Raw genomic sequence first — 19,113 nt, forward strand, 5'->3', positions numbered from 1 at the left:
GGGCCCACATTCTCATTATTAACATCATTTCTAGTGCAGTGTACATTCTGTTTCCACAAGTCCCAGAACAATGGGAAGTCTCTTCCCAGGATCACACTATGCATCAGGGTCTCTACCACGCCCACTTCATGGGACACAGTTCCACAAGTACTCTTTAGCTGGACTAAAGCTGTGGGATACTCCTTGGTGTCCCCATGTATGCACAAGACCCCTATGTAACGTCCTGTGAGTGTCCCAGGGTCTACCAAGCTGGCATGGATGAGAGTAACTAAACTCCCAGAGTCCAGTAGAGCCCTCCCGGGATAACCATCCACCTTTACATGACATATTTGCTGTCCAGTTTCTGACACAGTCTCAGCAGAGAAAACAGAACGTGCATATAAAGAGCTTCGCCTGGCTGTATCACACTCCATTGGCTCAGAAGTAAGGGGGCAATTGGCAGCAATATGCCCAGGTCCATGACAACGCCAACACTGTATGCGGCCCCAGTCTTTTTGCGACCCAGGTTTGGACCCTACTGTCCCTTGGGAACGCCTCTCCACTGTTTGTTCCCCATCTAGGCCACCTCCCTTTACAACATTATTCACCCCTCTAGTAAACGGAACAGTCTTACCAGATGATCCGGCCGCTTTGCTGTTCTTGAGGGTGGAATGTCCAGGAGGCACTTCTTGGAGTAGATTTTCAGTAGCTCTGTACCTCTCAACCAAGTTGACAAGCCCCTCGGCATCATTAGGGTCGCCCTGACCGACCCAGCGCTGAACCTTTGGAGGTAAGGAACAACGATACTTGTCCAGCACGACTCTCTCCACGATCTGCGCTGGTGTAGACTCCTCTGGCTGTAGCCATTTCTTTACCAGGTGGACCAGGTCATACATTTGGGACCGCGCAGGTAACTGTTCAGAAAAAATCCAGTTATGCACCTTCCGGGCACGCACACTCATGTTTACGCCTAAGCGAGCAAGGATCTCTCCCTTGAGTTTCGCGTAGTCGTTAGCATCCTGCTCACTCAGATCAAAATACGCCTTTTGTGGTTCTCCAGTTAGAAAAGGTGCTACCACACCTGCCCATTGATCCACGGGTAACTGTTCACGATCTGCTACACGTTCAAACACCGCAAGAAAGGCCTCTACATCATCCGTGAGAGTCATCTTTTGCAGAGATTTCTGTACTGCAGCCCGTGTGGTTGGAAGCAAGGGTTGGGGTGTTTGCACACTCTGTGCCACACTCTTAGCCACATTCTGTATTTGCTCTTGTAATTGCAGATTAATTTGCTGCTGTTCCTTTAAGGCTTGTCTGTTGGATTCAAGCAGCAAAACATTGGTTTCAGCCTGGGCACGCATGGCCTCCTCATGCACCTTTTGCTGATGTGCGTTGGCCTGCCGCTGCAGCTCATTTGCCTGCACCAAGTGTTTTAAAAGGTCCTCCATTTTAACAGTCTCCTGTTGCAGTGTTACAGCAGCCTTCAGCCAGGACATACAAGTATCAGCGCACTCCAGACACTCACTTGTGGTTGGTTGCCTTTAGCAACAACTTCCAGCTTGCTGTAGCAAAAGTCCTATAGTTCGATGTATGTCTCTTTAAGTGAGATGCTTGCTTGCATTCTCCACCATATGTGGGGTTTTAGCATCAAACGGGTAGGCACAGGTGAGGATTTGGCACAGACTTAGACAGTGACATCACGGCTTGGGTCCAAAACAGGGCTTGCCTGAGTTTTATTGCAGCACTCAGAGCAAGAAACTAACAACAGCCTTTACACTTCAGGCAAAACAGAAAACAAAAACCTGCTCGTCTGAGCTCTAACTAAACAGAATAAACGTCCCTCTCTATACCAGGGCCACACTATGTGACACTGGACACACACAGCAGATATAGATCAAGTAATGCAGTACTTACAGCCTTGTCTCTCTCTAGCAGCAGCTTACTGCCTCCAACACCCAGGGAGAGAGAGAGAGCTCTAAGGAGAGGGCTGACTCCTTTTTAAAGAATCAGGTGTTCTCCTGATTACCAGCCCAGGACAGAACACCCTTTGTAAGCCGGAGCTTACCACACAGATTGAAATAGCCTGCAGTCTATATGCCATAAGACAGGATTCTAGGGGAAAAGTACCTGCCGTCTATGACTTTCCCTGCCACTGTCTTACAATATATATATATATATATATATATATATATATATATATATATATATATAAAAATGTGCTGGCTGTTATGTTAATTAATTTACCTAAGGCTGGCTTGGCTGGCATGCTAGCTGGGCTGGCATGCTGGCAGCCGCAGGCGACACCAGCGGTGAGCGGAGGGCGGATTGCAGCGGGCGGCGGGCCTGCAGACAGGCTCACGAGATGATGATGACATCATCATCTTGCGCGCAACTGTCGCGGCGGGCGGCGGTGAAGAGCATGGAGGCTTTTTCAAACACCCGAATTCCGGGAGAATCCTGGAATCTGGGAAACTGAAAAAGCCTCCTTGAGGGTTGCCACCGGATCCGGGAGATTCCCGGAAAAACGGGAGAGGTGGCAACCCTAGGTGCCGTGCATACTGAATTAAAAAGCATTGAAATTAAAGTTTGCTTAAAATTTTACTTGCCATATAAAACCACAGTGACACAGAGAGGACACTCCCACAGCTTTGGTCCATACACGCTGTATGGTTATTGCTTATCTGGCATGACAATATACTTCTTTTAAATTCTCCTGGATTGATGCTCCAATCACTACTTTTTTCAGGTAACTGCCATGCAGAACCTCATGGTGAGACATTCACCAATTTACTTTAAAGACACTGAGCGATGAGAATAATACAATCAGTCTTTAGTACTTTATGTACTCATCAAATTACCAGCTAGAGACTCTTAGCCCCTCCTCTGGAGCCCTCATTTGTGAGGTCTATATACTCACCAGTGATGACTGGTGAGGTCTCTATACTAAGGGCAGTATTCAATGCTGGGGGCGAGCTGTGACAGCAAGCAGGGCTGCCTACTCGCTGTCACAGCTCGCAGGGTCAGATTCAACCGACAACCCCCCCTCCCCCCGCATACACCCTTTTCCCCTTGCTCTGTTTTTGGAGCGAGGGGAAACGGCGTATGTGGCTGCTAAAACAGCGAGACTCGCGGCTAAATGCAGCGGGCTCCCTACATTAGCCACGAGCCTCGTTGTTTGGGGGAATCCTTGCCGTCCTCTGACAGCGAGGATTCCCCTGAAACGTTGAATAGGGTGAGCGCTGGCACTGTGGTTAAATGGCGAGGATCGCATGCTTCTGGCAATCCCCGCCTTTTAACCCTCTCACCGGCTGCATTGAATACACCCCTAAGACTTGGATAGAGATAAAGTGAATGGGGATAAAGTATCAGCCAATCAGCTTCTATCATTCTTGAAATCAAGAAATGTATATAGACCTCAAAGAAATAGGAAACGTTGTGCAAGATACAGGGCATAATGCATGAAACTAGTGTACAAAGTGACACTGTACTCTTACAATATAACAATTCACCATACTTTTACAGTAACTCAGATATACTCTCACATCTTAATGGATAAATGCTCCAGGTTGCATATCAACCACAACTTATGTTGAATTGCATTTCATGCTGAGAAAGAGGTCAGTATTTATTCTGATGAAATTGTCTTGGTGAAGAAATGGCTAAAAAGGAATTATCATATATAATGTAATCAGCTGATGAGTGAAGAGCTAAATGATGCTGAAGTTTTAATTGCCATGCTGGTTCCATATGCCTGCCCACGAGCAACGCACTGACAAACAAGTCAGATTACAGGAAAAGAGCAGGGTTCCTCTGCCTGGAACCTCTTATAGAAAGTGGCAGCTCTCAAATGAAGTATGTGTAAAAACTGTATCTGAGTGTCATTTGCAAAATGTCATATCTGCCTGGCAAATGGAGGGCAAGATCTCAAAAAAAGAGAAAGCGTAATTAAAAAAAAACCTCCTCAAACTAAACTCATATTTTTAGCAAGGTAAATACAAAATACTGTATAGTGTGCTGCAAATGTCTGTGCGGGTACTGTACATGGGTCAGTCAATCAGCAATTGCTTGTCTAATTCCGTGTAGAGACCATTAAGGTACCCATACACTAGTACGATGCAGGCTGATTTCACCGGCCCAATCGGGGGTGTTTGACACCCCATCTGACCCGACTACAGATTGAACCTGCTGCACATAAAATCTACCGGATCGGACCCATCAGCGGCACATCGTGGGTACTTTTTAGCACCCGTGTTTAATTGGGTTCGATTCAGTAGGTGTGTGCCAGCAGTGAAACACCGCTGGCACACATCTATGTGCTGGTCTGGGCAGAGGGGCTGGCGGCAGCGGTGAGTGCCGGGGCTGGCAGCGGCGGGTGCCGGGTGCCGGGACGGGCAGCAGCACAGAATTTAAAACAAAAAACACTTTCAAAAGACTGTCCGGTCGCCGATTGGCTGAGAGAGTTCTGTCAGTCTATCAGTGGCTGCCCGGATGGGAGGCAGCTGATTGGCTGAGATTTCGCTCTCAAAAATTTACGGCCAGTCAGTCTTTTGATGTTTTTTTTTTTAATTTTTCAGTTTCCCGCCGCTGCTGCAGCTCCCCGGGAGTCTTTACATGCGATAAATCACATGCAATTTATAGCTGATAAAAATGGCACATCAAGTGGCTAAGTCGTAAGTGAGCCCTCCCGGGAAGCTGCTGGGGGAGCTCAAGGGGAATTTGGAATTGAGTTGTCCGTAGAACAAGTCGGATAATGTATGGGGGCCTTTAGAGATCTTGCTGGTTCACTGTGGAATAGTTTGGGAAATTACTGAGGAACCCTAATGCTGTGTACACACGGGGGAGATATATTGCTCAGCCATATATTGCTGAGCAATATATGGCTGAGCAATATATTGCTCAGTTTCTACTTTACATCAGCGACCAGAGATGGTCGCTGATGAAAAAGAAACTGCCGGGGGGAGCCTGGCAGTGGTAATCAGCTGGTCGCAGGAGCATGTTCCTGCGACCAGCGATCACCACAGGGGCAAAAACGGGAGCGCGCACCCGGCAATATATCGCCGGTGCACACTCCCATTGCGGGCAATATGGTCGCTCAGCGACCATATTTCCTGCGATTTTGCACAAAATCGCCCGTGTGTACGCACCTTTAGTGTAGCATGACAGCTAACAGGTAAGCTCATGTTGGTGGTACTGTATGACTAGTTCTTAATACATGTTTGAAAGGTAATAGCAGCCACACTCTCGGAAAATGTCCCTATTTGAGAAATGTAGACATACTGTAGATTCTGCCTATAGGCGAGATAACTTACGGTACTTGTTTCCTATCTGGGCGCCCACTAAGTTAATTGCGCACCATGCTATTCTCCGTAGAGAAATCGGATCGCATCGCATCGTACACATACACGATATTGAACGATGCGATGCGATGCGATCCGATTTCCCATAGGAAACAATGTTAAATGGCTCAATTTAGCCAAATTATCATAGGAACAATAGTAAATGGGCCAAAAACACCCCTGAACATTGAAATGTCCCCCCAAAAGTAGTTGACGCCACCCCGCCATCAACGTGAACCCGAAGCGTGGCGAGCGCAGCGAGCCCGCGAGGGGCGGCGGTACGCGTCCTCCGACCTTTTCATGCCCTACTATCCACGTCGGCGTGGAGTGAGAATAGAATAGTGTGGCGAGCGCAGCGAGCCACCGAGCCCGAAGCGTGGCGAGCGCAGCGAGCCCCGCGAGGGGACGCGGATACCTTCACAGGTAAACGCGTCCCTTCGCGGGCTTCCCAGGTGTCCGCGTCGCCCGCGAGGGGACGCGTATAACTGTGAAGGTATCCGCGTCCCCTCGCGGGGCTCGCTGCGCTCGCCACGCTTCGGGCTCGGTGGCTCGCTGCGCTCGCCACACTATTCTATTCTCACTCCACGCCGACGTGGATAGTAGGGCATGAAAAGGTCGGAGGACGCGTACCGCCCCCCCTCGCGGGCTCGCTGCGCTCGCCACGCTTCGGGTTCACGTTGATGGCGGGGTGGCGTAAACTACTTTTGGGGGGACATTTCAATGTTCAGGGGTGTTTTTGGCCCATTTACTATTGTTCCTATGAGAATTTGGCTAAATTGAGCCATTTCACATTGTTTCCTATGGGAAATCGAATCGGATCGCATCGCATCGCATCGTTCAATATCGTGTATGTGTACGATGCGATGCGATCCGATTTCATTACGGTGCCGTACGTACAAAACCTGGGCGCCCAGATAGGAAACAAGTACCTAACTTACCTCTGAATATAGAATATCCTGGTTTGTTTGGATTGGGCCATTTTAACCCCTTCATGACAGAGCCAGTTTGTGCCTTCATGACAGAGCCCTTTTTTTCAAATCTGACATGTCTCACTTAAGTGGGGATAACTTTTTTTTGCTTTTACTTATCCCAGTGATTTTGAGATTGTTTTCTCGTGACACATTGTACTTCAAGTTAGTGGTAAATTTTGGTCGATACAGTCTGTGTTTTTTTGTGAAAAATACCAAAATTTCGTGAAAAAATGGAAAATTTAGCAATATGCAAAATGTCACATTTTCTGCTTGTGAGACAAATAATCATACCACTCAAAATAGTTAATAACTAACAAAGACCATATGTCTTCTTTATGTTGCAATCATTATTTCAACCTCCTTTTCATTTTTTTGGACACTAGGAGGCTTCAAATATGACTAGCAAATTCTCAAATTTTCAAGAAAATTTCAAACACTGATTTTTTTATCGACCAGTTCAGTTCTGATGTGACTTTGAGGGACTTGTATGTGAGACACCCCCATAAATGATGCCATTTCAAAAACTGCACCCCTCACAGTATTCAAAACAGCATTTTGGAAGTTTGTTAACCCTTTAGGTGTTTCACAGGAATTAAAACAAAGTGTAGGTGAAATTTCAAAATTTCTTTTTTTTTGCACAGTTTCAATTTTAATACATTTTTCTAACGAATACAGTAGATTTTACTAGAGAAATGTGACTAAAAATTGATTCCCCCAATTCTTTTGTTTTCAAAAATATCCTATATGTGGCCCTAGTGTGCACGTTGACCAAACCACAGGCTTCATAATAGAAGGAGCACCTACTTGATTTTGGAGCCTCCTTTTTATGAGATTTTTTTTTAGGCACCATGTAGGTTTCTAGGCACCATAAGTGCTAAAAGTTAGGAACCTCCCCCACAAGTCACCCCATTTTGCAATCTACACTCCTCAGGGAATTCATCTAGGGGTATAGTGTACATTTCAAACCCCCAGGGGTTTCACCAATTTTGGTACAACTGGGCTGTGAAAATGAAAAATTACATTTTTTGGTACTTGTGAGTTATCTGGACGCCCGATTTTTTGATTGTATGCCTTAAGTTAAGGCATACAATCAGATGCGATGCGATGCGATATCGCATCGCATCGCATCGCATCGCATGCGATATCGGATGCGATGACCCGATTTTTCCATAGGAATCAATGTTAAAATGATTCCTATGGAAAAAGGGGTCCTTTTCATACCCCTACTATCCAAGTGGGCATGGAGTTGGATATAAACCTGTGGCGAGCGTAGCGAGCCACCGAGCCCGAAGCGTGGCGAGCGAAGCGAGCCCCGCGAGGGGACGGTATTCCGTGTCCCCTCGCGGGGCTCGCTACGCTCGCCACGCTTCGGGCTCGGTGGCTCGCTACGCTCGCCACAGGTTTATATCCAACTCCATGCCCACTTGGATAGTAGGGGTATGAAAAGGACCCCTTTTTCCCATTGAATTCCATGTTAAAATGGACTCAGTCCATTTTAACATTGATTCCTATGGAAAAATCGGGTCATCGCATCGCATCGCATCGCATCCGATGGTCGCATGCGATGCGATGCGATGTGCCCGATCCGACCCGATTTTCAAATCGGGCGTCCGGATAACTCACATGTACCCATTTTTTTTACACAAAAATGTACTTCTGGCTCAAAATTTTTCATTTTCACAAGGAATGAAGGAGGCAAAGCACCCCAAAATCTGTGCCCCCATTTCTCCAGAGTACGGCAATGCCTCACATGTGACCAAAAAATACCAGTTGGGTGCATGGCAGGACTCAGAAGGGAAGGAGTGATTTTTGGATTTTGGAGCACAGATTTTGGTGGAATGAATGGTGGGTGCTATGTGGCATTAGCAAGACCCCCGAAGCACGGTGAAATGATGAACCTAATAATCCATAGATGTGTGGTATATTTTGAAACACTCCTTTATACATAGGCCGGGTTTGTCGGGGCAAGTTTCACAGTGGAAAATAGTTTCCTTTCTTATTCCCTTTTTATAGCAAACTTTGCACCTTTTTTGTGTCCTGCCCTTTCTTGCAGTGGAGGGGATTTCGTTGGGAAAATGCTGCCCTGGTACAATACGGGGGCCAGTACTAGAAGTACTGGGGCCCTCTGCCTGCTGGTTCCCAAATATTAGGCCCTTTATGACTTCCTCTTGAAAGTGCATAAATGTCCCCCTCTGGCCGGTGGAACGGAATAGCACGTAAGCGTTATACAGTGCCATCTGGATGATATACACGGCCAGCTTCTTGTACCAGATATTTGTTTTCCGCAGGGCACTGTACGGCTTCAGTACCTGATCTGAAAGATCCACTCCGCCCATGTACTTATTGTAATCTAGGATACAATTTGGTTTTGAGGTGTGGGAACTGGTACCTCGTACAGGGATGGAGGTGGTACTGTCTCCATGAATTGTTGTCAGTATAAGGACATCCCTCTTGTCCTTATATTTGACCAACAACATATTTTCGGTGCATATTCCCCTGCTTTCACCCCTTCTCATTACTTGGGCAATGTGCGTTTTTGGGAGGCCTCTTTGGTTCTTACGCACAGTACCGCAAGCTGCTGTACCTCTTGAACCAAGGGCCTTAAACAGGGGGATGCTGGTGTAAAACTTATCCACATAGAGGTGATAACCCTTATCCAGGAAGGGGTGCATTAAATCCCAGACAATTTTTCCACTAACACCTACGAGGGAGGGGGGGCATTCTGGCGGTTCAATTCTTGAATCCTTCCCTTCATATACCCTAAACTTGTGGGTGTACCCTGTGGTGCTTTCACACAGCTTATACATTTTTATGCCATACCTTGCCCTCTTACTGGGAAGGTACTGGCGGAATTTAACCCTTCCTTTAAAATGTATAAGGGACTCGTCGATGCTAATACATTTATCAGGGATGTATACTGTAGCTCTGCAAATTTGGCACTGAAATGATCAATGACCGGCCTGACTTTGAATAGCCTGTCAAAGGTGGGATCATCTCTGGGTGGAAGAATATATATGTATATAGATCCCTACTGGCTGTGAGCTTGGGGGAAAGCCAAGAGCACAGTCAGTAGGAGCCCCAGCGCTCAGAATCAGACTTTGATGGGATTAACACATAGGTGGCAGCTGCTGCAATTCACACCTGTGGGAATTGCCTGTACCCACAGATTTTAGTACTAAAAAAGAAAAAGAGGGGGGTGGTGTGCTATGCGCTGCTAGCCACAAATATATCTAAGGGGATATATACTCCACAATTAAATAAAATCAATACGGACCAATGTGCAAAGATGAAGCGGACACACTGCTTTAAAAGGGTATAAATTTTATATAATTAGATGCATTAAATATACAACAAACACTTTATATAAAAAATAAAAATAAATATAAATATATAAAAAAAAAAAAAACAAATAATTGGAAAAAATAGATAAAGAGCACAAAAAAAATACACTATGGATCTGTTAAACAGGGTAATAGAAATCACTCCTTAATAGGATAAAAATGGACGTTATTGGCTTGGGGGTGCACCGCTGTAGGTGGATAACATAAATAGTTAGGATTCAGATGATAAATGCTGTTATAATGTTATTGAGATGGTGATGATTAATGATGCTCAGTCCAATGCAGATTAGTATTTATGAAGATGGAGTTAGTAGTGATTAACAGTCATTTATACAACTTGAATGGATGCAGTAGAAGTCAAATGCAATTAAGCTCCACGTCAGTGTAAATAAGTATAAGCGGCAATAGAATAAGCGGCAATAGGACGCAGGGGTTTTGGTAGTATATCTCACCCTGTGTCCGTAGCGGCTGAACGCGGTCTGATGGTTGCTCCGTTTATCGGGGTATGGATAGCCGCCGGTGATTTTCCTCTGTGGGTCACCTTAGGATAGGTGCCGGCGGGTAGAGGCTTCTCCTCCCGTTGTATGGAGCGTCCGAGAGTACAGACTGCGGTGATATTGAAAAAAGGCGCTTGTAGCTGGTGGAGACGCTGGGGAGCTGTAAGCAGCGTGATTACTCCTTCATCTTTGCACATTGGTCCGTATTGATTTTATTTAATTGTGGAGTATATATCCCCTTAGATATATTTGTGGCTAGCAGCGCATAGCACACCACCCCCCTCTTTTTCATCTCTGGGTGGGCACTGTGCATTATCGGTGTAATGTATAAATTTATGGATTGCCTCAAAACGAGCCCGGGGCATGGCCATACGGTAAAATGGGGTGCTGTACAGAACATCTGTACTCCAATATTGCCTAATTTGTGGCTTTTTTACTATGCCCATATGAAACACCAGACCCCAAAACGTCATCATCTCTACTGCATCTACAGGGGTCCACCTAGCAAATGATGACGTGGGGTTTTGAGCAATAAACTGCTGGGCATATAAATTAGTTTGGTCCACCATTAAATTTATAAAATCATCAGAGAAAAATAATTTGAAAAAGTCAATTTCTCTGAGACCTGTGGAATCAAATTGGATTCCTGGCATGGCCAAAAACTCAGGAACCTGGGGCTCAAAATTGTCTGGTGGTGGGGTCCATACGAGATCAATTATTGGGGGGGGGGTCTCAGCTGCTCTACGGGGGCGTCTTTGAGGGGGTCCCTCATCACCAGAGGAGGAAGAGGAGCTTAAGACGAATCCTTCAAATTCCCCGCTTGCCTCACTGGCTGTGTCAGAATCAGAAGCAAGCATGGCATATGCCTCCTCCACTGAATACATTCTTCTGGATGACTGGGATGACATTTGGGATGACATTTGGGATGACATTTTTATTTTTGTGTTACTGGTAGTGAAATGTTTCAACACGTGTATAGTGTAGGGGGGGGGTACAAACTTTATTTCAACCCGGGGGGTATGTAGTGTGTAGAGTGTATGTAGTGCAGAAAAAAAAAATACTTTATACAAAAAAAAAAAAATTGAAGGGGTTAAAAAAAAAAAATTGAAGGGGTTAAAAAAACAAAAAAAAAGGTCCTGCGCCAAAAATTGAGCACAGATGTTGGTCAGTAACGTCCGTCACTGAACAGCGCTCAAAGGCAACAGGAATTTGATCAAAAAAAAAAAATAGATCAACCCTGTGCCGAAAAAGCTGATCAGTGATGTACGTCACTGATCAGCGCACAGTGGCCACAGGACACCCACAAAATCACAATGTGTGTAAAAAAAAAATTCAAAAAAGACCACACAGCACCCACAAAAAAAAAAAAAAGGTGATCAGTGATGCGACACTGATTACCAGTGAGGGGCAGCAGGTGCACAACCTTTGGTGCAACTGGCAGCAACTGACAGGTATATATAAAAAAAAAAAACCTCTGCGCCCCCAAAAAGTTGCTGATCACCTCAGATATAGTGATCAGCACAAAAGGCGGGGGTAGCAGACACAAAATATACACTCTCTATCACTCTCTGTCACTATCTCTCTCTATCTCTCTCTATCTCTCACTATCTATCACTATCTATCACTATCTATCACTCTAGGTCACTGCAGCAGCAGCACTGACAGTTATATGTATAAAAAAAACCTGCACCCCCAAAAAGGGGGGGTAGCAGACACAAAATATACACTCTCTATCACTCTCTGTCACTATCTCTCTCTATCTCTCACTATCTATCACTATCTATCACTCTATGACACTGCAGCAGCAGCACTGACAGTTATATATATAAAAAAAAAACCTGCACCCCCAAAAAGGGGGGGTAGCAGACACAAATCTCTCTATCTCTCACTATCTATCACTATCTATCACTATCTATCACTATCTCTATGACACTGCAGCAGCAGCACTGACAGTTATTTATATATAAAAAAACCCTGCACCCCCAAAAAGGGGGGGTAGCAGACACAAAATATAGCTCTCTCTGTCACTATCTCTCTATCTCTCTCTATCTCTCTCTCTATCTCTCTATCACACTGCAGCAGCAGCAGGAAGTCTCAGGAAGTCAGATCCAGGAAGCGTCCAGCACGCTACAAGCAGTGATCAAGTGATCAGGTAAGGTATTTGCAAGGATCAGGTAAGTATTAGCAAGGATCAGGTCAGTATCACGGCAGACAGGCACGGTGACCGTTCTGCACGCTATTCCAGACCGGAATGGCGTCTGCAGCGCAGTCACCGTTAGTTTAAATGTCGCGCCTTGGCTGTGATTGGTCCGTGGGTCCCACGGACCAATCACAGCCTTGGGGGCAGGTGGGGTGAGGGTGGGGTGAGGTGTCATCGTCACCGATGACCCCCTCATGCCCCCTGACGCCCGGCGGTGATTGACACCTGTGTTACCGAGCGTCTGATTCGCTGGTAACACAGGAAAACGCTGTGAATGGCTGTTCACACTGAACAGCCAATCACAGCGATCGCCGACGGGGGGGCGGCATCGCAGCCCCCCCTGGGCACGCAGGGACATGTCTGCTGTCAGGGACAGCAGACATCGTCCCTCTGTCACTGCGTCTCGAGACGCAGTGACAGTTTAAAGTCATGACGTATATATACGTCATGTGTCGGGAAGTACTTCCCAGCCATGACGTATATATACGTCAAATGTCGTGAAGGGGTTAAGTCATCGTGTTCATTGGCAGAGTGTGTGCATTGATGCTAGTATGAGCGTTTCATTTTATATCTTGTAATACATTTATGCATAGTTTGTACTTACAAGCCACTGTACCACTATAATTACCTACTCTACATAATGCTTTCTGACGATTTTCTGACAGTAGCAAAATAGTTTTCATACTATAAAGTATTACACATTTTTCTAGTGAGCAGTATATTGCGAACATTGGAAGACATTTGTTAAAATACAAAAACAAAATGATGGTCGCTTTAGATTACAAAGTTCTATTCACCGTAATGCAATATAAATATAAAATGATAACAAATAATTTAGATAAATTATGTTTATGTTCATAAAATATTTTTTTTCTTTCAATTGAGATATTTATATATGTTACACTGTTATGCCCAGTGGCGAGTCATTACTTGTCAGGCTGATTATCTCATCCATGCCATCCCGGTAATTGATGGCTGAGGTGGTTATTAAGTCTGGCGACAGATGGAGGTACGGCTTAAGTCAGTGGGTGTGGCTTGGGTTTGGTGCAGCTAGCAAACAGGCTGGCTTCTAGGGAATGTATCAGCTGCAGCAACTAGAAGCCCGATGGCTACCATAATAGGAGGTATGTGCTATCTCTGCAACTGCATGGCGGACTGGCAGTACCTGCAACTGCCTGCCTGTGATTAGCAGAAGTCACTGCCACTGCTAGACAGTCCCTGTGGGTGTCAAAGTTTACTGGGGGAGCTGCAGTAAATTATGCCACAGGTTATTCCTATAGAAATAAAATTAAAAAGACCACATATCATAAAATCTCAAATACATATCCCAAAAATATAATATTTTCAGATATAAATCATGAAAAGAAAATACACTGCAAAGTGCTAACCTGATAAAATGGTAAATTATAACCTTCTAATAACCCTATAGAATTTTTGAGCATATCTTTTGTACGATGTCATTGGGGGAAATTTGTCAAGCATTGGAGAGAAATACAGTGCAACTTCATAGACTCAGAGACTAGATCAATGTCAGGAGCTGACTAGTTGGTTTAGGCAAATTCTCTCCTTTAAAGCTCTCTAAGGTTTGATATATCTTCGCCATTGTGAGGTGTGACGCACACAAAATCAACAGTAAATGCGACATTGTACTTGCTGTGACATCACATTAGCTCGCAGTACTTGTGCTATGTGATCTATGGTCACCCACCTGTCACAAGTGCAGCTGACCATCAAGGAAAGCAATGCATAGATTATGAAGGTGAAGATTACAGCAGTGATTGTCCCCCTGGGTATAGAGTAACTTGGGCTCTTCAAATCTCCTGGAAAGAAATAAAACATTACAGTTGGACATTTGTAGACAAGAAACAAAAACATATTTTCTTTATCATTTCCAGAAATTATTATATACGGTTTAGTATTGTACAAAAGAATAATCTATGCTGTACTTCCATAAAAGAATGGGATAACAGTGTAATGATGAGCATCACTTCCTCCAGCGCACAATTCTTCCAGCACTCAACAAGTTACATGCAGAGCACCAATTCCTTCAGTGCCTGGTAACTAGTTTAATGCTGAGCACCAATTCCTCTAGCGCATGACAACTAGTGTAATGCTGAGCACCAATTCCTCCAGCGCCTGGCAACTAATGTAATGCTGAGCACCAATTCCTCCAGCACGCAGCAATTAGTGTAATGCTGAGCACCAATTCCTCCAGAACATGCCAAATAGTGTAATACTGAGCACCATTTCCTCCAGCGCATGACAACTTATGTAATGCTGAGCACCAATTCCTCCATCGTCCGGCAACTTGTGTAATACTGAGCACTAATTCCTCCAGCGCATGACAACTAATGTAATGCTGAGCACCAATTCCTCCATCGTCCGACAACTAAAGAGTTTTATCCCACCTATTGCTGGGATAACCAATTTCTTCTATGAACCTATTTTTTACTATAAAATGAATCTTCAATACACTACAGAGGTCCACACAAAATGTATTTTGATTTGAGTTAATAAAAAAATGTTGCCAAGTTTAAAGTACTTTTAATGTCATCCCCGCCCCTTTTTTATTTCTTCTGTGTGTTGAATCATTAAACAGTCATCTGAACCTGTGATTAACTTAACAGTTATCTATCAAACCGTGACAATCATGGAAGCTTTGGCTGACACAGTTCACAATTTTGCACTTCATCAAAAACAACTAAATTTTTCCTTATTTTGAAATACAGGGTTTGTATAAAAAGTAATGAGACCTATTTTCTTCTGGCGCGACTGTACTTAAGCAGCACGCATGCTCCAGGTGGGTTCAATCGAGGGGGAAATCAGCTTCAACACGCACCGAGGTTCCGTGCGGTTTGTATCGTGGTTTTAGTGGACCCCTGTCCCTAGGATCGGTTGAAGCTTAAAAATGCAACTTTCTATCAAACAGCGCTACGTCATTAAATTCTGTGTGGACTGAAAATGGAGATGTTGGCCATGATACAGAAAGTGCATTTCCGCCAATTGGAATCTGTATCATGACAATGCACTAAGCCACACCTTGGTGCATTGTCATGATGCGCTGCTTGAAGGTCGTTCCGGCAAAGGACTTCCAGGGCACCATCCAACTGTGGACAACTCATTGGCAGAGGTGTGCCGATGCACAAGAGTCTTATCTTGAAGAATTTTAATTGTTTGTAGCGATATCTTCAATAAATATTTTTTCACAAATTTGGACTCATTACTTTTTATACAAACCCTGTATCAGGAATGTATTAGGGTGTGAGAATCAGAAAGTGAGAGATTTTATGAGATTTCCGCTTTTCCCACTTTCTGATTCTCACACCCAATTACATTTCCCCCATTGTCTGTTTTCAACAAGAATAGGCTAAATTTATATTCAACCTATTCATTGTCACTTCCATTCTCAAAGTCAAAAAAGACGTGGATCGGCAAATCCATGATTTTTTTACGGAAATGGCAACTAATGCGACAATTTAGTGGCCGTTTCCAACAATGCACATAAAACTTTTAAATTTAAAATAGTTGAATCTGCAGCAGTGAGTTGAATAGGTCCTGCCCGATATTTCCGACTATTGGAAAGATCAGCCAGGATAGAATACCTCCCACAACCTGTTACTGTAGTTCTTGGCTACTCTATACAATGCATACTTTAAGTACAGGTGTGTCCACATACATCTACCCTCTTTTCGCGGTAAACAGCCCTAGTTGTGCCATGCCAACTAGTGACTTGGTAGCTCAGAGGGTCTTTTTATGCATCTTTTTCCAATATGTGTCTTATTTGCAGCTTTGCCTATATATGAAATGCTATGCTACAATGTTTTCCTGAAAAATGCTGTTATATAGCAAGTAAGCAGATACAGTCGCATTTACATACAGAATATAGGCATTTTGAATATAATTTTAATCAGCAAGGTATGCTTGTGCATCTTATTCACACAGCAATGCCAATAAGATGCATTTTTCGAGGAAAAAAAAAGCCCTACATTAACGAAGATGCACAGTAAGGTACTTGTTTCCTAGCAAAGCGCCCATCGCATAAGATTGTATGCCTTAATTAAGGCATACAATCTTATGCGATCACATACAATTGAAAAGATTTTTAATTGTATGTACAATATCGCATCTTATGGATCTCATCTTATGGATCTCATGGATCTTATGCATCCATAAGATGCATAAGATCCATTAAATCCATAAGATGCCATAAGATAAAAGATCCATCAACACCAACCCGAAGCGCGGCGAGCGCAGCGAGCCCGCGAGGGGCGGTGGCACGCGTCCTCCAACCTTTTCATACCCCCACTATCCACGTCGGCGTGGAGTTGATTTCATATAGTGTGGCGAGCGCAGCGAGCCACCGAGTCCGAAGCATGGCGAGCGCCGCGAGCCCCGCGGACTACTTCATATGTATTCCGCGGCCCCTCGCGGGGCTCGCTGCGATCGCCACGCTTCGGGCTCGGTGGCTCGCTGCGCTCGCCACACTATATAAAATCAACTCCACGCCGACGTGGATAGTGGGGGTATGAAAATGTCAGAGGACGCGTACCGCCGCCCCTCACGGGCTCGCTGCGCTCGCCACGCTTCGGTTTGGCGTCAATAGTGGGGTGGCGTTAACAATGGGGGGGGGGCATTTCACCCATGAGGGGGGGTTAGCAATTAAAATTGGGGTTATGGGGGATTTTTACATTGGAATCAATGTAAAATTGAGTCTCAGGGACCATTTCACATTGATTCCAATGTAAAAATCTCGTCGATCGCATCGCATGCATCTTATGCCGCACAAACACATGAGATGCATGCAATGCTTGCGATATCGGCCCGACACATACAATCTAGTTTGTGGGCGCCGTGCTAGGAAACAAGTACCCACAATAACTGCCAGCTCACTCACATCATGATGAGGCTAATTGTATGTATTAAATGTATTTAAAAAAAAAAAACATTTTGTCATGAGGTTTGCAGTGTGCAACTTTGTAATTAAAGCCTGAGCTTCTACTTATGTGGTTCTCAACATTGCATGGTTGTTACAGTGATAAGTGTTAAATAAAGTCCCAAGCTTGTGATACATACATACATACATACATACATGCTTGTCAATCAGACCTTTCTAAATGAAATATTTCCAGTGATAGAAATCAGGACTGTCCCGCATAAATTACATCAGGTTTAATACTTATCAGTGAGTATTGACTATGACTAGGAAAGACTTATAGAACCCAGTAGAAGATGCTGTCCTTACCTGACATGTTTGATCCTGCCATAATACCAGTACAACCATTGAACATAACAGCAAAGACTGTAGTGAAACTCATCATTCTTCCCGTAGTATAGTCTGTGGCATACTGTGCTATGATAATAAAAAAACAACAACACATTAAACCTGTTTTGTTTAAACACAAAGATTTGTAAAAAGACATTGGCATATTTTACATTTAACAAAATATTGGAGCGTAGCAACAGCTGCAGGCTGAGCAATGCCTGAGAAACTCAACTAGAGGGACAGTAGGAGGCACTGGGGCAGATGTATTAAGCCTTGTAAATGTGCGTATTATTCCCATAGCGATGTAAAGGAGATGGATTTTCATCACACCAAGGCTCTTTAGTATGATATTTATAATGAAAATGCAGGTAACCACATTACATAAGTCGACATTTCAAATGACTTGCAGCATGGTGCCCATTTGTCTTTTTTTAGAATGAAAATGGTTACCTGCATTTTTATTATAAATTAAATATAATATCATAATTAAGACCACTGGAGTTATGGCATCTTCTACTCGTACCATACCCATTCATATGGAAGGCACCCGGGGCAATTGACAACTCTACAGTGAGTGCCGTTTCGACACTTTTTTTGTATATTTATATAGAAACAAGGGTGTTGTTCGGTACTCTCATCGATAAGGTAAATGCTGGGGTGCCTTCCTCAGTGATAAATATAAACAGAAGGTTCCTGGAGCTTGGGTTCCCCAAAGAAACAGGCGGCACTCAATAGGCTGGATGGAGATCCATTTTTATGTTACATTAATTTAGTGAAACATACATATGGTCAGGTCAACGTTTTAAAGCCGGTGCGGCTTTGTCGTCAGGACGTGGAAAAAATTAAAGTGCATGAGGTGCTGTGTGAAGAAACAGAGCATTGTGCTCTCTTACCTTTATCTAGCAGCTCAGTAGTTACAGTGGCACTCACAGAAGCCGGCTTCAGCATGCTGCTGCTTACTGGATCTGGCACTGTAACTACTGAGCCTGCTAGATAAAGGTAAGAGAGCACAATGCTCTGTTTCTTCACCCAGCATCGTACTTTATTTGTTTCCACTTCCTGATGACAAAGCCGCACCGGCTTTGAAACTTCGACCTGACCATATGTATGTTTCACTAAATTAATGTGACATAAAAATGGATCTCCATCCAGCCTATTGAGTGTCGCCTGTTTCTTTGGGGAACCCAAGCTCCAACCTTCTGTATATATATATATATATATATATATATATATATATATATATATATATATATAATCTTTCCAAGAGATCGGCACTCGTACTCCAGTAATTGTGTAATACTCCGGGTGCCTTCCTGGATAAACCAATCAAAGATACACACACTGCTGGCGGCACTCACGGAAATAAATACAAACGCAAGGGTTTAGCTTAACGTTTCAATTCTATTACGAATTCTGATGAAAATTCGTAATAGAATTGAAACGTTAAGCTAAACCCTTGCGTTTGTATTTATTTCCGTGAGTGCCGCCAGCAGTGTGTGTATATATATATATATATATATATATAT

At 44.1% G+C, this 19,113-nt stretch overlaps 1 protein-coding gene across 1 annotated transcript in view; it reads right to left on the reverse strand.

Annotated features, from left to right (window-relative positions):
* LOC146064230 (solute carrier family 12 member 9-like) overlaps positions 1-19,113 on the reverse strand; it is a 224,258-nt gene that overhangs the window by 147,794 nt on the left and 57,351 nt on the right. The window contains exons 5-6 of the mRNA XM_083177477.1: positions 17,567-17,674; positions 14,033-14,144 (exon numbers count right to left, since the gene is read on the reverse strand). Coding sequence (XP_083033603.1) covers positions 14,033-14,144; positions 17,567-17,674 — 220 coding nt within the window. The remainder of the gene's footprint in view (positions 1-14,032; positions 14,145-17,566; positions 17,675-19,113) is intronic.

Source organism: Crinia signifera, chromosome 3 (genome assembly GCF_055691185.1).
Source record: "Crinia signifera chromosome 3, ASM5569118v1, whole genome shotgun sequence".
NCBI lineage: Eukaryota > Metazoa > Chordata > Amphibia > Anura > Myobatrachidae > Crinia > Crinia signifera.